The following is a 26,596-nucleotide window of genomic DNA, read 5'->3' as shown; positions in this document are numbered from 1 at the left end:
AAGTATTACTCTCGTTTTGTATATCATTGTATATTGTATAGACTAAAAATTCTTAGATTTTAAATTCCCATAATATACTGGAATTGTCAGGTAGCGGCAGAATAGGAATTGAATTATTAGGTAATGGCGATAATTTGCTAAAAGAATCTTAAATTTTTATTTTTCATTCCCCCTAGATCTGCTCTTGAATTTGATCGATTGCAACCTTCCCCATGAGTGGCAAGGGTATATATAAGTTTGTCATTCCGTTTGTAATTTCAACCTTTTTCATTTGCGACCCTACAAAGTATATATATTCTGGATCGTTATAGATAAGGAGTCGGTCTGTATGTTGAAATCAACTTTCCTTAGCCCCCAAATATACTTACAAACATGATTAATACATCAATTATTCCGGCTCGGTTGCTATTTAAAATCGAGAAAATCGGCCCAAAAATGGATATTGATATAAGGAAAAAAACCGGGACAACCTCGATTTTTGGTCTATTTTTGATCCATATCTGGATTAATATGTCATTAATATTGACAATATGGATATCTAATGATAGATATTTTAAAGTCCATTGCAACGATGGCTATAGTAATTTGGGTCAAAATAGGGAAAAATATTTTTTAACCCGAATTTTTCTTAAAAAAATTTTTTTTGTCTAAATTTTTTTCACTAATAAATTTAATTAAAATTTAAAAAAATTATTTTTTCAAAAATTAAATTTTTTTTTTTGAATTTTCAAACCAAAAAAAATTGGGTCCAAATAGGGAACAATATTTTTTAAACCGAATTTTTTTTCATATTTTTTTTTCAAAAAATTAAAATAAAATTGGAAAAAAATTAAAAATTTTTTTTAAAATTTTCAAAAAAAAAAAAAATGTTAAGTTTAGTTTGGTGAAGGGTATAAAGATTCGGCACAGCAGAATATAGTTCTCTTACTTGGTTTTGATTTCATTCATTTGAATTGCAATTCATTGTTCTAATTCAATTCATTTGAATCCAAAATCCAAAATCAATTCAAACGAATTGGAAATGAATTGCAATTCACTTTAACAAATTCATTTGAATTGGTAAGGAATTGCAATTCATTTTACAGATTCATTTGAATTGAAAACGAATTGCAACTTATTTTTACAAATTCATTTGAATTCAAAATGATTTGAAATTCATTTCTGTCTAATTCTTTTTTATTGTGAAAAGAGTTAATTCAAAATTTAGCTAATTCGTAACTAAATAAAATCAAAAATGAATGATTCATTTACAGCTATGGTGCATAACGCTTTCTCTGGGATATGCTTCACTTCAGAACAGAGAAACAGAGTTGGTTTGATTCATTCTTGGGCTATAAAGATGAAGAGTTCTTTCGGAACTGCCAGAAAGATGCGAAAATGTCTTTGCCTAACAATGGCCAATACTTTGAATAAATTTATATTGCAGAAATGTAATAAATAAAAGCAAAAAATTTGAAAAAAATTCCGCATTTTTAAGTCATACACCCAATAGTTTTTCTTAAATCTAGAGTTGTGCACCAGGGGAGGGCGAACGAACATAATATGGCCAATATGTAACAAAATGTATAACATATTGCAACACAACTCGCATGAATCAGTTAAGCTTTGTATTTAAGAGGTTAAAACTATTTAACACTTGCAAAACATTTTGCAAATGCTGAATAAAAACAATGCTTCAATTGTTGTGACTTCAAAACAACAGACACACAAAAATTCAATGTTTTAACTAATTCTAGACAAAGATACTAAACTTAAATCCAAACAGACACCACCTCTTAAAGACATTGATTTGAAAGATAAAAATATGTGCGTGTTTTTGTTTACCCAGCAGTTCTGGCTAAGTGTACCGATCTAATGGTTTTACCCATCAATGGGGACACGACCATATTTTAACATGTGCATATCCTACATAAATTGCAAAGAGTTAATTCCGCATTTAGAGATTTAATGTGGCTACACCACAGATTACTTGGAGACAGTAAAGTGACGACTGACTTCAGTCTAGATTACCTGGGATGTATAAAGTAACCAAATCTCTATTAATTACATAATGAACTAACTTGTCAAATGACCCACAACTATATAAATTGCAGTCAGCCAGGGAAAATTACGGTCTAAAAGCAGAAGAACTGCTGGGTATTTTCTGCTACGAAATATTGTGCAAACATCCATTACGTACGACTCAGGTCGTTTTGTACTGACTAAATGACTTATTGTATTGTGGTATTGTACTCTAAAATATGTATTGTTTTGTATATGGTTTCGGATAAAAAAGAATTATATTTTGAAAAAAAGAAAGAAATACTTGAGAGCGTGTAAGAAAAATGTTTACAGAAAGAAGAAAAATAAAAAAACACGTTTATACACTTTGTTTATGTTTTATTATTTTATTTATTTATTTTTTTCTTAATACTTTTAATACTCGTACATAGTAGTGGCATTTCTATGTATTTCTTCATCAAATTGTGGTTGTCATGTTGAGGTTGATGTAGCCGTTTTTCATTGTTAGATAGTTGATGGTGATGGAAACTTTCACTTATTATTAAGATCAAAATAAATTTCAATGACAGCATTTTGTAGCAGCTACAAACAACTCTAACATTGGCATACAAACTTGTACATAATACACTTTAGTGATAAAAATAGTAATTAGAAGAATTTCTAACCAAAAAAAAAACAAAAATAAAAACAAAACATCAAAACTTGTAATTACCAAGAAAAATTTAAAGCTAAAACAAAAAATGTGAAATTTATGTTTAAAATGGAGAGAGAGGAAAATTAAATTAAGAGTTAGTGATTGAGTTTTATGTAAGACAAAATGGATTGTTTTATTTTTTTTTTCTGAAATGTTTTCATTCCTCTATTTCTCTACAAAGTTGTTATTTAATTTAACACATTAGTAAAGATCTTTTGAAAAAAAAATGTTAAACATATTTTGCGAGTTTGTTTATTTACTATTTTAATAAACTAGTTTCACTTTCAATAAATAAAAAAATTGGCAATAATAAAAGTACTTTGTTTACTTTTTTTATTATTGCCAATGTACTTTCTTCAAGAGGTAGAAAAATGTTATGTCTGTCTGCATGGTAAAATGTTATGTTTTTCTGTTGTAGACAGAATAGGTCCCAGAGGAAACAACCTAAGGAGATGAAGTTTTTCCCAAAAAAAAATTACAAAAAAATGTCAAAAAAAAATTACAAAATCAATTAAAATACGCAATTTTTATTGTTGCTATTAATATGTCGAAAAATTAACAAAATACATAGGTTGAAGGTAAAAAGTTTTGCATCAAAATATATGAAAAACTTTGTTCGGACTTACTTTGGTGGTGGGTATATAAGATTCGGCTCAGCGGAATATAACACACTTTCCTGTTTATGTTTTTCGAGGTTCCGACTTTTGGCTGAGATATCATGTTTGCTAAGATTCGGCACAGCCGAATATAGAACTCTTTCCTGTTTATGTGTTTCAAGTTTCCGACTTTTGGCCGAGATATAATTTTTGCTCGGTTTTTCGATTTCATTAGATCGTTGTTTACATAAGGATGTATTTGCAGAAGGTCTACCAAAATTATTTGTTGTTGTTTATGTTTTTCGAGGTTCGGACTTTTGGTCCGAGAGGTCATGTTTTCTCGGTTTGAATAGATTCGGCACAGCCGAACATAACACTCTTTCTTGTTAATGTTTTTCGAGGATTCGACTATTGGCTCGTTTGTTTGTTTCGATTTCATTAGATCGTTGTTCACATAAGGATGAATTAGGTGAAGATCTACCAAAATTAGTTGTTGTCCCAGAAAAATCGAGGCAGTGTGGGCAGAAATCTAATGTTGAAATGTGACTGAACGGTCCTACAAAAGTCTCATAAAATCTTGATGATCGAATCATTTATCTACATACATTAGAGTGGGTCGATTAGAAAGCCATAATTTTTTTGATATTGTCCTATCGATTTTTCGATAGCTTTTGGCATGAGGAAAAAAATTTCCATTACGACATATCAAAACAAGTATTCGGCTGTGTCGAATCTTATATACTCTTCACCAAACTTTAAAATTAGTTTTTTAAATGTTTTTAGGTAAACAAAATTTTAATTTTTTTTTTCAAAATTGGTTTGAAAAATATTTTTTTTTTAAATTATTTTAAAAAAGTTTTTCCAATTGTTTTTATTTTTAATTTATTGAAAAACAAAAATTTATAAAAAAAAATTTTTGGTGAAAAAAAATTCGGGTTAAAAATATTTTTCCCGATTTTGACCCATTGTAGGTCCAACTTACTATAGCCTTATATACAATTGCAATGGACTTTGAAATATCATTGGATATCCATATTAATGACTAGTAATCCAGATATAGATCAAAAATAGGCCAAAAATCTATGTTATTCCAGTTATCTCAGCAATTTGTGGGCCGATTTTCTCGATTTTAAATAGCAACCCAGCCGTAAGAATATTGAATTATGAATCATGTATTTAAGTTATTTGGGGGCTGATTTCAACGTAAAAATAAAAGTTCGCATGAAACTCTTAAAAAAGAGTTTTAAATAGCCGTCATAAAAAACTCATTTGAGGAGTTTTATTTTTTCCGTCATAAAATGAAAGTCATTTGAGGAGTTTTATTTTTTCCGTTTGAAAATAAATCTGTTTTCGATTATTTTCTACTTTTTTTCAGAGGAGTTTTATTTTTTCCGTCAAAAATAAATTCATTTGAGGAGTTTTATTTTTGCCGTCAAAAAATAAAACTCTTTTCGATTATTTTCTACTTTTTTTCTTTATTGAGTTTATCTGATATAATGAAAAATAAAAGTCCTCAAATGAGTTTTTTTTTCTGACGGGAAAAATAAAACTCCTCAAATGAGTTTTTTTATGACGGCTATTTAAAACTTTTTTTAAGCGTTTCATGCGAAATTTTATTTTTAAAGTCACAAAATAACTGTTAAAAAATAACTTTTTTGATATCACTTATAACCGGTCCCTGATTTGTGGACATTAATATCCTGAATTTGTCTTAATATGTTGTGCTATATTAAAAAGTTTCAAATAGGAGAAGTAGATATTATTAATTAAATTGCTGTTTTTTTATTTTACTTTTTCTGTATGCTTAGCTTGTTTCTCCGCGTTTCTATTTATATTCCTCTTTCGTTTCTTAATATATTTCGGAACATTAACAAGATTCAAATAGAAGAAGTAGTTAAAGGGAGTTTTCTGCATTTGGAGTATGCTTAGTTTTTTTCCGCTCATTAATTCAAAATATTTTAAATGTTTGTTTCTATTTTTTTATAATAATTAAATAAAACAAAAAGTATGCAATAATTTGTTGACGTTTTTCATTGTCAATTATTGCATGTCTTACAAGACACACAAGATTGGTTGTAACCACTTCAGCAGACGCAAACACTTTCAAGTTTACTCGTGTTGCAGTGATGACGTTACTTTTACTACTTTATATCGTTAGATATAAATAATGTTTTTTGTGTTTTTGCGCTTTTAGCAACCGCTCGCTGACTGACTTCACAGCAGCATGACAGCGTGAAAGCCATGATATCTTAAGTAAATAATTAAATACACATAGTAGTACATTGAAAAAATAAAAATAATTTGTTGAATTTATTTTTTGCTTTGATTCGAAATTGTTTAATAGTGGTATGAAAGTTAGGAATTCCTTGGTATTTTATGACTCACTTAAAACAAAATGGGGATTTTGATAAGAAAATAATGATGTGGGGGTAGTTAAAGGTTAATTTAGGCAATTATCAATTAACTACTTTTTGGCTTAAATATTAACTATTGTTTTTTTGCTTTACAGTATTGCTTTAAAGTCTATCGAGACGTTCTATTGTTTAAAATGAAAGTTTCTTTACATTTCTAAAATATGTTCTTGCTCAAATAAAGAACAACACAAATGTTCACACTTTGAAGTCTTCTTTGTTGAAGTAGCTACAGTTGAGGATAGAAAATGTTTAAAATGCATTCTAAATTATTCGTCGTTTTGTGCTGATAATTGGCAGTATTTTGAACACAAATTGGTTCATGTTCTTTTGTATGGGGAAAACATGACAATGTTGTGCGAAAATAACCACGACAAGAGTTGTCCACACGAGACATTTTCATGTGCGGTCAATAAATTGTTCGCAGTGTGAACAAATTGATGGCTCGACAAGACCGAGGTAAAGTAACTTTTACCATGAGAAAACTTTTAATCGTGTAATTGTATTTTAAAATGTTATTGTTTTTTATGTCCAACACTGTAACTATTGTGTATGTTTCAATCATAATATTATGTTAGGCAATTGCCTTCATTTAATTTTAGTTTGAAATGTACTACATATTTACTAAGTACTTGTTTTTATGTTGCGGCAACATCAGCAGTAGCAACTACTAAGACAACAACAACAACAAAGTAGCAACAATACTTATTTAAGTTGTTTCTTAGTACAAGTATCTACAGCACTAGTATCTAGCAGTAGTAGTCGTAGTAGTAACTTACTAAGCAGACAACACTTAAGGGTTTTTTATAACACTTTATAAATATTTGAAAACTTACTTGGAATTCCCGTGGCCAAGTTTTATTTCGTCGTACTACAAACATATTTTGTTTCTTTCTCTGTCTAGTGAGACATTTAAGACTTTTTGAAATTATAATCTGATTAGACTATATTATTGTTTGTGTATTAAGCGGACAGTACAAAAAAAAAAGAACAAAGAAATTTAAGACGTATAACTTTTCAAAATATTTTAAAAGTGAGAATAACATTGCATACAGAGTTAGTACCTACCATTCGTATGTATTTTGAAAAAGAGACATTAAACTTGAATGGTGTCAAATTTGTTCATAGGCTGCAGTTAGCCGGAATGGACATACAACTTAAATCGTGTTGAATATTTGTTTTTTTTAGAAATTTAAAAGTTTCAGATTTAATTATATGGACACAAAGTGGTATAGTTATATTCGATTTTGATATTTTTTATAGATTTTACGACAAAATTTTGAAATCGACAGTTTTTGGGCTTGTTTGAAAATATAATTTAATTTTTTTTTATTTTGTAAGAATAATCAAAACCAAATTATTGTGCTATGTTGCGCTGTACTTAATATTACACACACTTCGCTTCTTTTAGTGCATAAAAGAAGAAAAGAAATAAGGAATTAGTGAGTCAGAAAAAACTTATATACCTTATTCCAGTCAAAATTTATCCTTGGTCCAACAAATTATTCACCCTTATTCTGTTAGGCGTCGTCGACACAACACAACGCCGTTTTTAATCATTTGTTGTAAATCTGTATTCACGTTGACAATATTGCCACTTATCGATGACTGTCAACATTTGTTTGGTATTCTGTAAGAAAAATTGACGTTGATGTTGCCTTTCATTTTGTCGACGCCGTTTTTGGTGTCGTCTGCTGTTGTGTTCAAAAAAGTATTTAAAAAAAACAAATTTTTAGGCTTTGTATTACAAATAAATGAAAAAAATAATTAAATAGTAAAAATAAAAAAGGAAAGAAATTAATTAAACGTGGACAAAATTAAAATTTCTAACCCCAACCAATTTGAAAAGCTGGTGGGAGAGTTGGAAAAGAATCCATCTCTTGCCAAATAATTTCGCAGGGGCACTTTTTCTAAATATTTTAAGGAACAGTGGGAAAGTGTTGCGAATGCGCTAAATATACTGAGCCCCTTGGACTCAGCTGTGGCAAATCTGCTCCAATTGCTGAAAATAATAACACCAACATTACCACGACAGCCTGTTCTACGCACCGGAATGACCCGAGTTCACTCGGCCAAGGGCTTTCAACGTCGTCATAAGACTGTTAGAGAATACAAAATTAGCATTGACGTTGTGTTAAAGTGATGTTGACTCAAGATTGACGACGATGTTGACGACGAATAACAGAATAAGGATGATTATTTTTTAATCACGTTAGCTTTTAAAAATATGTCATATATTATCTTTTCTAAATCATTCATTTTCGGTCAAAATGGACAGCAAAAAAAAGCCAAAGCTAATGCTTGTTTGGAGTCGTATAAAGATCGGAAAGTTCCAGATCGGAATGTGATAAAGAACTTAGAAGCAAAAGATCGAGTGAAAAAAATAGACCTGTTTTTCGCAATTTCAAAATTTTGTATGTGGTTGATGGTGAAGGTGATGTTCAAGAACAATACCGGATAAAAAACAATCAAAATTCGCCAAGAAGTTTCTTGTGTGACAATTCCAATCATTATCTATTTTAAATTCGGTCATTGAGGTAGAATCATTCGATTGGCATCAAGTTCGGTTGCTACTACGAATCTGTTTTCTCTGTGTAAAATAAACCCGTTGTTGTAAAACTCCTTTTTTGGGTTTAAATATGAAAACAGAGCGAGAACTTGTAGCCCGAACTTCGTACCAGAATGATTGATCATTGGTTTTTTAACTTTAAAATCGTATGGAAAAAAACATATGACAGTAAGAATTATAGCTAAAAAGTGTAAACAAGCCAAGGTTCATAGATAGACACTTCGTAATGTGTTAGAGACCCAATAGAAACAAATCAGGATTCCGAGTGTATGTTAATGCAGACACTAACAAACTCCTAGAAGAACAATTCTATACTGAATTTAAGGAGAATAACCCAGCAGTTAAGCAATTAGTCTAAGTATCCTTTATATACAGTAATTGTCACTTATGTCTGATCACTTGACTGATTCCAATTCATATATTTTTGGTCATTTGACATGTATGTGCTCTATATAGCGCAAAGAGAAGTCAATTGGTTACTTTATACACCTCTGGTAATCTAGCATGAAGTCAATTATCACTTAAGTGTCTATAAGTAGATTGAGGTGTAGTCACTTTAAACGTTTTGTGAGTAATTCGTACAAACTGTTTTTGTGTTGATATATAGTTCTCATACAGTTTATTTGCTGTTTGCTTAAGTATTCTGATATTCCATGTAACCTAGCGTGAAGTCAGTTGTCACTTTTGTGTCTCCAAGTAAACTAGAATGTAGTCACTTTAAAGGTTTATTGTGTAATGCACTTTACCCACCAGAAGTAATCTATTGGAGAGTTGTCGGAGGAAAGTTTGTTTACAAACAATCGTTTATTGGACTGTCGATGAGATGTCTTTTTAAGTGATGAAATTGTCAAAAAAATTGATGAAATGTCAAGAATTGAGCCGTCATCCTTTGACATTTATTTAGTATGAACTTAACGTTTGTGAATTAGCTTTTTGAAAAACTGAACAGAAGCAGCGACAAAATCGTCATTAGTGATAATTTTCACATTTTCAATTATGCCGCTATGGAAACAAACTAATGTTGATATTTTGATCTTTGGTTTCGGCGCGACGAGCCATACAGCCGACTAAAAAATTCAGCAAAGTCAATTGGTCGCCTCGATATTCTGATTTAAAGCCGCTGGACTATTTTCGGCGATGCATACACGAGATAAGCGAAGCGTTGACAAAATTTTTTTCACCTAAATTTTGGCACCTAAAAATTAGTTGCAACTAGCTCTAAAATTACATTTGAAAAAGTCTTGGTTTGTTTCGGATTATGGGCGAATAATGAGTTTTTGAACGAATATTTGGTTTGGTTCTTTTTCGGGCCGTAAAAAAGAGGTCTCGGTTGATGTTATTCTGAGGCAGAATATACATAACAAAAATTTAAAAATGTATTCGTATATAATTTAGTGGTACATTTTAAAACTGTAAAAATCTTACATTATGCCTGACCTATTTAAATACGTAGTAGAATAAATAAAAAAAAAATCGATAATCACCTTTTTTCACATTTCTCAAAAGATCGATAATCTTAATTTATTAACATTCATTCAGAAAAAAACTATCATTAAATTAAAATAAACAACTTTTAAGAATTTCCCCAAATTCTCTTATTTTATCTAAAAATACATTTTTTTTTAGCGTAAATAATTAAATTTAAACACCTCGATCGAAGAAAAAAAAATCAAGATTTAAAATAAAATAAATTTTTATTTTTTCACATGTATGTATGCCTGTAAATACATACAATGAGCATTAACAAAAGAAGAAATAACAAATTATTTATAAAACAATCAACCAACCATCGCCTCCATTCATCCATCCATCTATCTATCGCTATCAATTTCCCTTGACAATTATAAACAAGAAATAACAAACAATTTACAAAAAAATCTCTAGGCGCAAGAAATTTTATTGAATGCACGAATGTCTATATAAGAGATTTGTGGTGAACATAAATAAAAAAAAATAAATTTATGGAATGGTAGTGGTTGTTTTTGCTGTTGTTATCAATTAGGTGTCAGAAGTTCAAATATTGAGTTTGAAATAAAATACATATGTATGTATGTAGCACGAGTATAATACGCCCACCAAGTAATAAGAAAATTCTTAATTATTTAGTTCTTGCTTATTTAATTAAAATTTAAAGCAGGGAAATATTTTAGAAATATTTAGAGTTTTTTCTTATTTAACAGATTTAAAACTGTGGCATGGCATATTTTCCATATCAAAAAAATACTTTTCCGCATTTTAAATTTATTTAAACAACCACCAACAATCTACGTGATATTTTGTGATAATTTTTATATTTTTTCTTTAAATATTATAACATACATATATTATATATATACATATATTTATACATAATATCGGATTTCCGGTAATAAGCCGTTGAGTCTACACTTACATAAATATATGTATATGTATATAAAATACACACACTTAGGCAAATATAGTAAATCTGACAACATATACGAGTAATAAAATGTGCAGACATAGAGACAGCTTGTGATTTGTTTTAAGTATTTGTCTATATATTTTTTCCTATTATTTTATGTGTTTTTTTCTGTATTAAAAACTGCAACCATAATAACTGTTTATACAAAATATTTTTTTCCCATGTTGCAAGCAAAATTGTACTTGTAATAATGCCACTACTGTTCGTTAGATGTGTAAAAAATAGTGTGTATATTTGATCGGGTGCTTAAAGGAATTGCTTCTCTTGTTAAACAAAACTCATTTAAACAAGTTAGTGTGATACATTCGATAAAGATTGAAACCAATTTTGACTCATTGTCGGTCTGAACTTTTATGGCGTTGTATACGTCGTGGGAAAGGTCTTTGAAATGCCTTTAATTTGTAATCCATATCGTCTATGTACTTGAATAAATAATCGAGATATATGTAGGTCAAAAAGCGGGGAAGTCGCAGTTTTTTCTTTTACTTGATTTCCCCGATTTTTAATAGCAGCCTGCTATCTATTGGGTGTATGACTTAAAAATGCGGGATTTTTTTTAATTTTTTGCTTTTATTTTGAAACATTTGTACAATATAAATTTACTCAAAGTATTGGCCATTGTTAGCTATGACCTTTTCCCATATTTCTGGAAACATATGGATTCCGGGCCAAAAGATCATCTCCTCTTTTGAGGCCAATAACTAATCAAACCAATTCGGATAATCTGTTCTGAAGTGAAGCGTATCCCAGAGAGCGTTCTGCATCGATCGAAGCAAATAGTAGTCGGACGGGCAAGGTCTGCACTGTAAGGAGAGTGAGGTAAAACTTCCCAACCACTCCATTCTAAATAGTTTTTAACAGGTATTGCAACATGTGACCTAGCGTTGTCATGATGGAATATTACGGTTTCATGCCTGGCCGCATATTCTGGGCGTTTTTCGGCAAATGCTTCAGATTCCCTGTGATGGTATGATCAAATTTCAGCAGCTCATAATAGATGGGACCCTCTTGCTCCCACCAAATACAGAGTGTTACCTTAGCGCCATGGAGATTTGGCTTTGGTGTCGATTTGGCTGGATGGCCAGGCTTTACATACGATCTCTCACTCTTCGGGTTATCGTAAATGATCCATTTTTCATCGCAACTAATGATTCGATGCAAAAATGATTTTCTTTTAAAGAGTTCCAGCATCATTACGAACATGCAAAATCGTCTTTCAAGGTATCTGGGCTTCAATTTATATGGTACCCAATTTCCCTGTTTTTTATGCATCCTGTTGCTCGAAAACGTTTTGAAATTACTGCTTGATGAATGAATTATGTTGCTCGCAAATGTTTTGAAATTACTGATTGAGTAGCTCCCAATGATTTTGCAAGCTCTTGTTGAGTTTGACAACAATCTTCATGGAGTAATGCCTCCAATTCTTTTTCTTCAAACTTTTTTGGCTGGCCTGGGCGATATTTGTCTTCCGTGTTAAAATCAACACCATCTCTCGCACGTTGAAAACGATGAAACACATTCATCATCAGCTTTGGTGAGCAATCGGTGTGCTTCAGCAACACTTTTTTCAAATTAAAGAAGTAAAGCAAAACTTCCCTATGATATTCTGATCAGATTTCAGCAGCTTATAATATATAGGACCCTTTTCCACCAAATACAGTACATTACCTTAGCGCCATGGATATTTCGTGCTACATATGATGCTGGAATGGTTTGTTACAAACCTGAAATTTTAATTTTATAAAATTGTTTGTATATTTTTACCACCAATGTAGGTATATTAACGAATTGACTCTTTTAAACGTATGCCCATAATATTTGCCTTAAGTACTCATGTTTTATGATACGTATGATGGTTATAATAATCAACATCTAACATCTAATAATAGAAGCTTATAACGTCCTTGAAATTTCAGCTTATGGCTGTGTCTAAGACGTCAACAGAATATAGTAGAAGTAAGAAAGAAACAAACAAAACAAACAAACCACAATCTGACTGACATACAACATAGACTCGAATCGACTCCATAATACATGTTTATTGGTCGTTTGCTGTTTTATTACCAACGTACATTTTTGTAGATGAAAAGAATACGAAAAAAATAATGAGAAAACGGAAAACATTTCGTAATCGTAGTAGTAATTTTTTTGGACATATTGTTTGGTCTTTTTTTCTTCTTTCCTTTATTTGAGTTAGTTGTGTAGGCGTTGTTTCTGCTTGCGTTACAAGATTTGTAAATTTTTTATTTTTTTAAATATATTTTTTTCCCCTAGCACGCCCTTTTTATTTTAATATTTTTAATTTAGGGTTGGGTGCCAAAACAACAGTTAGTGATATTAAGAACAGGGTTTAATAATTGATGAATGGTGGGTGATGGGTGACAAATATTTAATAAAAATCATAGGAATATATAGGGTGAACCCGTATATAGGGTGAATTCCAAATTTTATTTTATGGTGTTTTTTTTTCTGACATAAAAGATGCCTTTATTCTGCCTTTTACCTTTACATCAGCGTATAACGTGTTCTTTTCAAATAATGTTGCCCTAATCCCTCGAAAATATGCTACATATTTTACCTTCAATTTTATCAAAGGGTTACAAAGGCGCCACTTTTTAAATAGTTTTTCTTGTGTTTCAATATAAAAGCTAATCATTTTAAAAAATATCCCACATTTTTAAGTCATACATCCAATATTTAAAATTGTATTTTAAAAAAAAGACGATGCAGTCATTATTGGAACTTTATAGTCTTAAACTTATCTGAAATTATTGAAAGTAGGAGAGATATAACGGCGGTCAAAGGTCAAAAAGGTTTTTTGGTACTACTGTTTTAGAAGTCATTACTGAATTTGTAAAACATACAATTTCTTACATTTTAATTTCGAGTTAAAGTTTTAAATCGAATCGATTCATTTCTTAATCGTTTAAGCTAATGTCACCAACACTAAGCGTTTAAAATTAACTGAAAAACGCATAAATTATTGACCATTTTTACTATGTATTTTTCATATCACTTTTTTTTTTATTAAAATGCTGCATTTAAGCTCTTGAATATTTATCTCCAAATTGAAATCTATGTATATTCATAAATATAAATTGAAAATTTATTTTGTTACATTGTTACTGACATGGTGTTGAATATATTTGTTAAAAACATATTGGCGTTTAAAGGTGTAACAATATGATTCATTTATTAGTTTTTTTTATGATTAGACAATAGAGTTCGAACGAATATTCAGTTTCGGTTTCTTATACATAATAATAAAAAGCATAAAATATTAATTTAAAATTAAATTAATTAAAAAGTTTTTTTTATTTTTTTCCGTTGAAATTGATAGTGCAGAGTTCCCAAGCTTAGCCATGCTTTGAGTGATGGTTTTTTTCCGCAAAAAAATAAGAAATTAAATTGTTTCCATTTTCTCCTCCAATCTCGCGGTAGTCTTTTATCAGTGGCTGTCAAACACAAACTAAATCATACAACTTGGTCAAATTTTGACACTAGTCAACTGACAGATTCCTGTTGACAGAAGCAGTATTGCTCTCACAGTTAAAAGGCGGGAAATTAAAAAAAGTCACGGACTTATTGACACAACCTAGTATAAAAATTTAGATTTCAATATTTTCAAAAAATTTTGAATTTCGTTCTAAATTGTAAGGAGGATTAATTGACATGTATTCTAAAATAATTAAACAATCTACTAACACGAATTAAAGACTTGAAATTAACATTAAATCCATTCCTGAATACAAGATATTCCCAAATAATATGATTGTTTAAAAATGATATAAAGTAAATAAATATATGTAGGTCAATACAATACAATATCCCCTATTTATTGTAAATTTTCCCCTTTTTGTTTGTTTTATGTTCTATGTTATTCTAACAACATTCATTTGTCACTTCAATTTGGTTGCAATTTCGACTAAAAGTTTAATAACAAAACTGTTATTACTTTTACGTACGTACAAACATATTGAAATGCAATTTTTTTCTGAACTGTACTCTGCTCTGTCGTTCAGTTCAGTTATGTTCAAATTCAAAACCCTTACAAAAACAAACATGAACTGAATGCACATGAACTACTCTAGAAGTTATATTTGCATAACACACTTTAACTGAACAATCTGAATACGAAAAACAAAAAAAAAAACTAGAAGAATATGAAAAAAACAACGTCTACACTTACATACTTGTACACATATTTATATTAGCATGAATAACTAGGACACCAAACGAAGCATAATTTCAATATATGCAGCAAAAAACAAAAACTAAAACGAAATAAAAACTCTCTCAAAAGAATAAATTCAACGAAACGAACTTTTCTTACTTTTGTTTATTAAATCTTTGTCACAAAAATCTACATCTAAATATGTTTTATTCAAATTTCAAATATTTTCCACAGTCAATTTTAAATTATTTATTCAGAAAATTATTGTTGTGTTGTTTCCACTGGCAAAGAAAACTAGTTTAACACGTAAAGTAATTCATTAAACTTTCTTGTGTTTACCTGGAATTGTAAATTGCAGAAAATGGATGGAATATAAAATACATAGTAACATATTATTTTTAATTTTTTATAATATGAGTTAACAGGTTTGATTTAACAGTATCGCTTGATGCCCAAGGTTATTAGCAATTGACCTTAGTTTCTAGTTATGTTGTTTCCTTCCAGTAGAAAATTAATAATTGGTCAGAGGTTTCTAACATTATTTTGATATAATTCTGTTAATATGTTATTGTATTGGGTGTATGACTTAAAAATGCTGGATTTTTAAAAATGTTTAGTTTTTATTTTGAAACATTTGTACAATATAAATTTATTCCAAGTATTGGCCATTGTTAGCTATGACCTTTTCCCATCTTTCTGGCAACATATGGAATCCGCGGCAAAATAAGTTGAGCATCTTTTGAGACCAAGAACGAATCAAGCCAATTTTGGATATTCTGTTCTGAAGTGAAGCGTATCCCAGAGAGAGCGTTCCGCATCGATCGAAACAAATAGTAGTCGCACAGGGCATGGTGTGGACTATAAGACGGATGAGGCAAAATTACCCAACTACTTTACATGCGATATCTTACGCTTCTGGTTATCGTAATGGATCCATTTTTCATTGCAAGTAATGATTCGGTGCAAAAATGATTTGCTTTTATAGCGTTCAAGCAAAATCGTCATTCAAGGTCTCTTTTGAAATTGCTGCTTGAGTAGCTCCCAATGATTTTGAAATCTTCATGATGTAATGCCTCCAATTCTTCGTCTTTAAACTTTTTTTGGCTGGCCTGGGGATCTTTGTCCTTCGTGTCAAAATCACCACATCTGAACCGCACAAAACATCTCTCGCACATTGCAACCGATCAAACACATTCACCATAAGCTTCGAAAAGCAATCGATGTGCTTCAGCTGCACTTTTCAAATTAAAGAAGTAAAGAAGCATATGACGCTTTATTGGTACAAAATTCGACAAATTCGAAGCAAAAAACAACTTCGTTGTTCACAACTAAAAATTAAACAAAAATCGCGATTGGGCTGGCTGGAATTTCCAAACTAGGGTCATATTTTGCTCAGTGTATGGATACATAACATCGTTTATAATGGATCTGTATCAGCTTCCAGTCATATTTTCTTTTATCATATGAATTGGACCCATACCTTGCTCTGAAAAACTGCTCAACATCATAATATTTTCATCGACAAACTTGACTGTTTTATTTGTGTACTTTGAGTTTAGTTTCATTTCGTTCGACAAATGTTCGCCCATCAATACCTCTTAAATTGTATTTCGATTCATTCAAAATGAGAACTAACTGCATTCCATTCTGTCTCGATCCATTTAAGTGTTCTTTGGATTTTTCTAGAACTCAACGATTTTTTTCGAGGGGCGATACCAGCCTAATTTGTCTCCTGGGTAGTAATTTTTGGGAATTTTCTAATATATCTTGCTATTTAATTATCTTGTCTTGAAGTAGTTCAAGAATTTTTTTATAATTTTTGATATTACCGATAGGGGTTTGATTCAAGTCGTTTATTGCTTTCGTTTAAAATTTTCTTAAGTCTTGACTCTATGGCTAGAGTTTTACTACCAATTTAAAATTACGAAAAATGCGAAAAATTACGAGAATAAAATGAATATTGAAAAATGAGGCATAGAAAGGGTAAAATTTCTGCCTGAAATAAAATCGGAATAAGATTTTTTAAATATTGCCTTGTAAAAGTTAGGTTTTTAAAATATAATGTGAAATTGTATGTAAATTTCATGGAAAAATAATAATTACATTGACGATTTTGAAATAAAACCGAAAATTTTTTACAAAAAAATCATGTTTATCACACATTAAAGACTATTAGGTGCAAGTGTAAATGGGGCATAAGAAAATTAAATTTTTTGCTATTTATTCACATATTAAACAATGATTTTATCAGTTAAAATTTATTTAAAAAACAAAATTTCTTCTAAATTGCTTGTTAATAGTTTAAAATTGATTTTATTTTATTGGCTTTGTTATATAGTATTTTATATATTAAAAATGAATATGCTTTTTTTGTTGAAACTTATGATTTATGTTCTCTTTCTGTTTTGTTTGTTTCTTTCTTTCTGTCTTCTCTTTTCATTTTTTGGTTGCTTTTAATATAAATTGCATTTTTGATTTTGCTTTATTGCAACTTTAGAAATGTTCAAATATTGGCATCATCAAACCCTAGACGATCATTGTAGACAATTGGATTCAACTTAAGGCTAACCTAACAACCACCACATAATCATCAACGTCATACATCATTGTTGTCATCCGATCATACAAGAGAGCGAACAACTTACTAATTATACACACAAATTATTTTGTTACATATTGGCAGCTCACAAAATAAGGAAATTATTAGAGAACAATAAAGAGATTAAGAGAAACATTTTGAGAGGAAAAGAAGACTGCGGAATAACTCTCTCTCACACACAAACCAGACATTCCATCATTTCCCCGTCCTCGATTAAGTGTTTTTTTTTACAGTTCTCCTCTAAATAAATTTTAGAGGAGTTTCTTGGAATGTTGGAATATCCTCAACGATTTGCGCGTAATATCCCCGAACCCTCAACAACAACACAAAACAATACACATCACAGTCATCATTTACATCATCAACAACCACAGCCACTGCCACATCAAAACTATCAACAACAACAGCAACATATAGTTGTGGGCTCACATTATCATCCACATTCACAACAACAGGGTTCATATCCAACAACACCAGCTTCGCCGGCTCATCAACCGCGTTATCCACAGCCACCACAGCATCAGCGTAACTTATCGACGGCATCTTCCTGCAGTGCTCAACATAAAAGTGTCACCTTTAGTCAAGTAACAACTTCTAATAGTGGCGATTATAGTGCTGGCAGTAGTAGCGGTAATTCTAGTTGTGGTGGTCAACAATCAATGGCGGGCAATATGAAGCACGGTAAGGATTTAAATTTTAAAGCAAAGAAATTATCTTTCTTACAACTATTTTTCAATGATAATGGGAGATGAATTTGAAAGGATTAAAATCAATAAAAATAATGTTTGTCCCATAATTGAGCTGTTGCCAATTATACACTTTTTCAAAATTTTTTAATATTCGACTTTGGCTTTTATGAAGATTCTATTTTTTTGTCTTTTTCGAGTTTTCATTCTATGTTAATGATTCATTTTATAACATTTTTTAAACAACTACTAGAAATCAAAAATAAAAAATAAAAGTTTCGACTTTTTTTTTAATAAGTCGACTTTAAGAATTTTTTGATTTTCCGAACAAAAAATAGATTTTTCTAACAATCGCCTTGTAGAAAGAATCCTACTAGGTTTTAGTTAGAATTAAACAAAAGTATTAGAAAAGTAGAAATTTTAATAACGGTTAAAATTTTATGTAAACTCCGACTAAAACCTCCAAAATCTGACAGTTTATTACAATGAAAATAGCAAGTCTGTTTAGATTCACAAGAAGTCGTTTTTATTTCAAATAAAAGTTTCCGAATGTTGTCCGTTATATCTTCAAAATAGCAATAAAACAAATTTGAAATACGAAAATTCATAAATTCAAATTGTAAAATTGGCAGGAAAGATGTTGAAATGGCTTGAAATTTATAAAATGGAGTGAAAATCTTTGAAATATATTTTGCTAAGCTCAATTTGTTAGGCACATTTGAATAAAAAATTTAATCGGTCATAAAATCGATAAAAATTAAAATTTTATTATGCATTCCGTTTGCATAATAACAGTTTTATCAATGTTAATTCCAATATCTCATAAACATTGCAATTATTTTATTTTATATATTTATCAAATTCATTCTCCCATTATTTGTATAAAAAATAACATTTATAATTTCCATTTTCTAAAATTTCTAGGAAAATCACAAGAAGATGTTTGCTACGTAGTAGCCAAATACGATTATGCTGCTCAGGGAGCCCAAGAATTGGATTTACGAAAAAATGAACGTTATTTACTATTAGATGATTCCAAACATTGGTGGCGTGTACAAAATAATCGCAATCAATCGGGTTATGTGCCCAGTAATTATGTAAAAAAGGAAAAACCATCATTATTTGATAGGTGAGTTAGAATTTTTGATAATCATAATAATAATCATATCAATTACTCTTAAACATACCAACCCTACTAATCCAAAAATGTTTTTCTTTTTTTATTTTTCCCCTTCATTTAGCTAAGCTTTCTTTTACTTGTTTGATTTTTCTATATATAAATATCTATTATTTAAGTAGCAATTTCTGTTTGGTTTTTTTCACATTATTATTTTTATACCAATTTTTATGTTGCTATTTAAAAAGTTTCATTTCAAATCACTTGTTCAAACCCTAAGTGTTATGTGAAAATATATGTTAACTCCCCCGCCCACTCACTTTATCTCAGAATATATCTTGTGTGTATGTTGTCTGTCCCCTTGTATAAAACAAATATATTGTTCATCGCTCCATTTGTGTTCTATATTTGTGTGTTATAGTGTGTTATTTTAAAATTTTATTCTTCTTAATCAACACTTCACTACTTAAGAAGTTGATTGCATATTATAGAATTCGAAACGAAAATAGAGTAGTAGTTATCTGAGTATTATATTTCAGTGAGGAAAAATTCTTCATATATGTTTGTATCACATAGAAAGTACCACTAAAATAATATATGACAACATATAATAGTGATAATTCTGTTGAATTATTCCTTTATCAGAAATTGTTTAAATAATTTATTTATTACTTCTAAAACCCTACACAATTCCACTTGTTATTTGTTTATATTCAAACAAAAAGTACTAAGCAAGTACCATTGTGTTTTTGTTTTAGTACAATTTCTCAAATTCTCTTAACATATCTGATTTGTCATAGTATCTGCAAATGTATACAAGTACATATGGTTGTTTTATTTTTATGAACTCGCGTGGCTCAATATCATCATTAAAATTCCTCCCTTAATATTGTTTGGTATTCTTTTATTCCGTCATCTATGCATATGAAAGTGTATATTTTTTACGTAATAATAATAATAAAAAAAAATAATAAAGTTCATTTATGATAACATAATTTATTTTTGTTCCATGTTATTACAGCGTATTTTGTTTTGAAACAGTCTTTCATATGTACATGTACTACTTATACAATGATTATTTTAAAGCCAATAAAATGTTCAATTTATTAATAATAATGAATGGCTGGCATAGTAGTGTTCATTACGTACGAGTGCATATGATAATAAATAAACAAATAATTTGAAATGTGAGGGGCTTTATATGAGTTTAAACTTTAAAGTATTGAAAGTTTTATACATATGAAATAAAAAATTGACTGGATTATGTTTTTCTAAAATTGATTTAATATTTATTTGTTAGGAAAATAATCATAGACTAAAGCAATTTGGTTAACTAGTGATTCTTAAATAAAACAAATGTATATTAGGAAATCCGGAAAAAACTAAATATTTTTTTTCTGGTGGCGTTTGTTCTATTTGTAAAAACTTTGTACACAGCATATTTATGGTCATACAAAATGTTAAGTTGTTAAAAACTTTTAAATTCGCTTTGGTTTGTCTTCTAGCGAAATTTAAAGTTCAGACTTTAAATAACAAAAGTGAAAAATCGCTCAATTTCAATTTTCATATAACTTTTTAAACGCTTTTCCAATTTTTACAATATTGGTTCATATAAATGTGAAACTAGGTTCAAAATATTGTTTTTTTGAACACCAATAAATCAACCAAGAAATTAGCTTAAATTTTCTAAAGATATTCCTCAATTATAAGACATTGTATAATTAATAACACATACAAAATTCAGTGTGTGACCATTACGGGATTTCGAAACAATAAACTTTTAGAAAAAATACACATTTCAAACAAGTTCTAATATATTTTTAGACATATCATTGTAATTAGTTGTCCGATTTGTATAAATTTAAAATTTTCTGTATATAATACCATAAAAATCTTTAATGAAGGAAAAAGTTTTATAAATTTAATAAATGTCCTTTAAGCAAGGATATTTTAAAATACATATCTCTAAATTTTATACACTATTATTTTAATAATTGACCATAATGTAAAAATCAATATGTCAAACTTAAAAAAGTTCCTTAAATATTTCGTATTATTTTGAATGTTTATACAGATTTTTACTTATATTTTCTATTAAAATTGAAATATCCTTCTGCTTAAGTGACTTTGTTCTTTCTCTGTTTTTCTCTTTTTGCTTTTAAGTTACACTTATATTCCTTTTTTGAGATATCATTTGTTCAAGGACGATTTCTATGCTATAATGCGAAACGAATTTCTAAAATAAACTTTAAAATTATACTAACATTACAAACAGTTCTGATGTTATTAAAATATGAACTTTAAACGTGTATAAAAACTAAACTAAAGCGATTTTCAAAATTCTGATATATTCTGATGTATATCAAATATTATTGAATTCGGAAGAGTAAAGGTTCAAGAATTCATTTTTTTTTATCGACATTGGTCGTTTCGTACCTATATTATCAAATGTTTCTATAACTAGTCCACAAAACCGGTCGGTTTTCAATTTTTTAAAACCAAAACCGAGATTTTTAACTCTTTCGATTTTTTTGAAAACTCCATAATATTGGTATTCAAAACGACTTGTCACTCTCGGTCAAAATTCAATAAGATCTATCTCTCTGTACTTTAAAGAAGTTTGAGGGTCTGGAAAATGTCGTAGTTCATTCAGAATTTAAACCACAATTATTTTCGCTAATTTTGTATATCCTTTGTTGTAATGTTAAGCACCTTAATAATTCTCTTAAAATATTAAATTACAATTTGACCAAATATTTCTATTGTGGCAAAAAATGTTTGGTTATGATGACAAAAAATCGGATATTTCAATCACAATTGCTCTATGTCAAATTTCTGTTGCTAGTATCGAACAAATCTATGGATATAATCGAATCATTGGTTTAGCAACAAATCTTAACGCTTCTGTTTTATATGTGTATAAATAATACTGTAACATTAGAAAGAAGTCTTATAAAGAAATTCCTAAATTTATCTAATTTTTCCGGATTAAAGATTTTACCTCCTTTTTTCCATAGTAGCATGATGCCAAATCGGGCCGGAAATATGAAGACACTGTGTGCTGTTTTAAGTAGTAAAAATATGTAAAATCAGTTTTTGTAGACACTTTATTCCGTAATATTTATTTGTGTTTATCGTACCTGATGTCACAAATGATTGGCTTCTTTTGCATAAAAAACATAAAAAACTTGACCCGGAAGTTATGAAAAAAAGTCTGCCAGTACATAAGTTTCCTCATCCATCACATAACGCGTGTATTTTTTTTATAAAATTTTACCTCAACTTTTTTGCTCGTTCTTTTGCTTCTAAATTCTTTACCGAATTGCGATCTGGAACTTTCTGAATTTTATACGACTTCAATCCAGAATTAGCTGCTTTTCTGATAGAAGTGTTCGTTGCTCTTCCAATATCTATTAGACCATTTTTTCTTCCTGATCCTTTCCTTTCAATGTTCAAGTCTTCCTTATACTGTTTAATGGCTTTGGAAACAGTATGACGAGATCCTTCAGATATTTTGCTAATTTTTTGAAAGTCCATATTGGATTTTTTTTTAAAACTTTAAATAATTTTTCACTTACGTTTTTCGGTGACCATTTTGAATCTATTTCAGTTTTTGACATAGTATTTGATAGATTTTATGTAATGTTTTGGCATCAACAACAAACATAGTGGCGAAAACTGAGTGTTTTTTTTTCTATCAAATCTTACGATTGATTAGGATAGCATGTCATGAATAAGTCTTTAAATATACTTGATCAGATGTGAAATAATTAGTTGGTATTTTTAATAGTATAGATTATTTTAAGAATAATTATTTTATCCTAAAAAAACATTATGATTAAAATAATAAAAATATGGTAAAATAGGAACGAGTGTGGGGTATAAATCAAAAAATTATTCATAGGAAATATTATTTTATTAAACAATATGATTGCAATTGATTAGTGTAATTTAGAGTTTGTTATATGTGACATCAAAATATAAAAAGAAAAGATGTAAATCTAATATTAAAAATTCTGAAGAAATTACAAATATTTAAAATATATTTTTAAAAATTACAACATGATTTTAATATCTGTTATATTTTTTTACCTTTCAGCATAAAAAAAAAAGTGAAAAAAGGTTCAGGTTCGAAAACATTACCCAATTGTTCTCCATCAAGACAAATCGAAAGTCCAACAATGTCGCGAAGACTGCCCCCAGATCCATCAGAGGCTATTGGTTCAGCTATTGTTAAGTATAATTATCAAGCACAACAACCGGATGAGCTGTCACTAACCAAGGGTACACGTATACTTATATTGGAGAAATCCAATGATGGTTGGTGGCGGGGACAAAGTGGTAATGCCGTGGGCTGGTTTCCAAGCAACTACACAACTGAAGATTGTGATAATGATGGTGAGATACATACATACGCAATGGCTGAAAATGTATTAGATATAGTGGTAAGATTTGAAAACAATTTTATTATAGAGAACATTTTTTAATAACTATTTCTTTTCTATTATATTTAGGTGGCTTTATATAGCTTCAATTCAAATAATGATCAAGAATTATCATTTGAAAAAGGCGATCGTTTAGAAATTGTTGATCGTCCTGCCTCAGATCCCGATTGGTATAAAGCTCGAAATAATCAGGGTCAAGTCGGTTTAGTTCCACGCAATTATTTACAAGAGTTAAATGATTATTTGGCCACACCCTATCGCAATAATGGTGGGGCAGCGGGCAATGGTAATGCTGGCAATGGTGGCGGCAGCATTGGCGGTGGTGCAAATGCTAATGGTGACTCAATCGATCGTCGAGCTGATGGTATGCCACAAAATTCACCACCACCCATGGAAAGGCCAAATTTGGCTGGCAAATCATGGTATTATGGAGCTATAACACGCAGTCAATGTGATACGGTCTTAAACCAACACGGTCATGATGGTGATTTTCTAATACGTGACAGTGAAACTAATGTAAGTGCATGAAAATAACAAATAATAGTTCAAATTGTTAATGTATGTATTTTGTTTATTTTTAGATGGGCGACTACTCAGTTTCTCTAAAGGCTCCGGGACGTAATAAGCATTTCCGTGTTCATGTGGAAAACAGCATGTACTGCATAGGCCAGCGTAAGTTTCATACTTTAGATCAACTTGTAGATCATTACCAAAGAGCGCCCATATATACAAATAAACAGGGTGAGAAATTATATTTAGTGCGACCGTTACCAAAAGCCAATGGTACGTAAATTATTTAATACAAATGAAGAACAAAACCTCAATTACCCACATTAACATCAAAGGTTTACTGTCGTTAAACAAAAAACATGAAAAACTGAAAGAATGAACTTTTTTCCAAAAAACTAAACCTTAAATAAAAAAAAGAATGAAAGAAAGATATACATATTCATTACATACACGGAGATACCATTTACCAATTACGCTAAATATGTTGTCACAATATCACCTTTAAACAAAATAAAACAAAAATTGTAGTTTTTCAAAACATACATACAACCATACAAACAATTTCATATTTATATATACATACATTACATACATTAAAAAAAACATAAAATTTATGAAAAAAAACACATACACAAGGCGTAAAATATATTTAAAGAAAACATAATTGTCAAATTACATTTTACATTTATAGCTATATACATACAAGTATAGATAATGAATATAATTATATATTTTTTCTTTGATATTGAACTTAATTTAATGTACTCAAAGATCGGTTTTCTACAATTTGAAATTGTATGTATTTTGAATAATTGCTATTTAAGTTTTACAATACAATTCCTTTACTCATGAATATTGAAATTTTGTGACAGTTTTTGAAGTTTAAATTACTCTCCATCTCGAATAAGTTCCTTGTTTTTTTTTATTGTGATTTTTTTGATAAATTAAATAAATTTTCTTTTCTTTGCTAATTAAACAAAATCAAAGAATACATATATAATTAAATAAATTATTTATACACATACTACAACAATATATTTAATATAAAACATAAATTAAAACCGAGAAAAACTTTAATTTTTTGCTAATTCAGCTTAAAAGCGTGATCATTCTAAAAACAAAACGAAATGAAATGAAAAAAGTCATCTTTAAAAATACAATTTGAAATTTAAATGAAAATGAATAAAAAAAAATTAAAACTTCTCTAAATAAATACCAGAAAAATGTCAACCATAACGTATATATATATATAAATGATATATAAATTTACATATTCATATAGGATATAAATTTAATAAATATACCCCCTTCCTTTACCATCAAAATGAAAAAAAATACCCAACATCATAGAAATCCCAATTTTATATATATAAATATTAACTTATAATTACTTATATAGTGAAAAAACAAAATGAAAACATAAAAGTAAACCACTCAACACTCTCTTCTCATCTCTATAAATAAATTAAAAGTTATAGATTTCTTTTGCATATATTATTCTAATTTAACTTAAATATTAGAATTTCTTATTTTGTTTTAATTAATTTATAGGCTGTTTTTTTGTTTGTAATATTTTTTATTTTTTTTTTATAAAAATACAAATATCTCCCCTTTTTATCTTTACTTAGTAGTTATACATTAGAAATAATTTCATAAATAAAAATTCTATTTTAATTTAAAGCAAAATAAAAACAATTTAATATTAATAAACAAACTCTTATATGTTTAAGTTTTTGGAATTTAGAAAAAAGAAAAATTTAAATGTTTTTTTTCTACTTAACGATAGATTACAGGTTTGTTATAGTTGGAATTAAAATTTTAAAATAATATTTTCAAAATTTGATTTCATAATGGTAAAGTGTTTAAATATTGAAGATTTTGTACTTGGTTTTAAAAAGGCCCAAATAATTTACAAACAATAATAAATCGGACATGTTCCTGGTTTAGTTTTTGGGTAATTCAAATTCAGTTGTTGTAGCAGATTGACTTAGATTATCCAAAAAATCAACAAAATTCAAATTCGAGGTTTTGGTTTTAAAAAATTTAAAACCGATCTGTTTTTGTTATGGACTTGTTTCTTAAATATTATAATAGACGCAAGAATCATTGAATAATATAGAAAAAGCTACATATTTTGAAAACTCCGTGAGACTATTTAAATTAAATTTATGTACATATAAGAACGAAACTAAACAGGCATCGACTATATGAATTATAAGGCGAGACCAATTCAATAAAATTTGTCTGACCGAACGTATAATGATTAATTCAGCATGGAACACCGCTATTTATTTGCCAGCATTAATTGCAGAAATACGTAAAAGCAATGACAATATAAACTCTCACAGTGC

General features: G+C 29.1%; 1 protein-coding gene and 1 long non-coding RNA gene across 2 annotated transcripts in view; both read left to right on the top strand.

The window, feature by feature from the left end:
- LOC135949913 (uncharacterized) overlaps positions 1-17,558 on the top strand; it is a 47,399-nt gene extending 29,841 nt beyond the window's left edge. Inside the window, exon 3 of the long non-coding RNA XR_010575914.1 lies at positions 17,386-17,558. This is a non-coding gene — a long non-coding RNA (uncharacterized LOC135949913). The remainder of the gene's footprint in view (positions 1-17,385) is intronic.
- A 13-nt stretch (positions 17,559-17,571) lies between these two features.
- dock (SH2/SH3 adaptor protein dock) lies at positions 17,572-24,855 on the top strand. The gene is made up of 5 exons (XM_065499367.1): positions 17,572-18,168; positions 19,098-19,302; positions 23,390-23,735; positions 23,805-24,251; positions 24,317-24,855. Exons 1-5 carry the CDS (start codon positions 17,757-17,759, stop codon positions 24,524-24,526), a joined length of 1,620 nt encoding a protein of 539 aa, XP_065355439.1. The 5' UTR covers positions 17,572-17,756; the 3' UTR covers positions 24,527-24,855.
- Positions 24,856-26,596: the final 1,741 nt, after the last annotated feature.

The sequence above is a fragment of the Calliphora vicina genome, chromosome 2, assembly GCF_958450345.1.
Source record: "Calliphora vicina chromosome 2, idCalVici1.1, whole genome shotgun sequence".
NCBI lineage: Eukaryota > Metazoa > Arthropoda > Insecta > Diptera > Calliphoridae > Calliphora > Calliphora vicina.
Note: the sequence above shows the minus strand (reverse complement) of the source record. Positions and strands in the feature narration are given on the sequence as shown.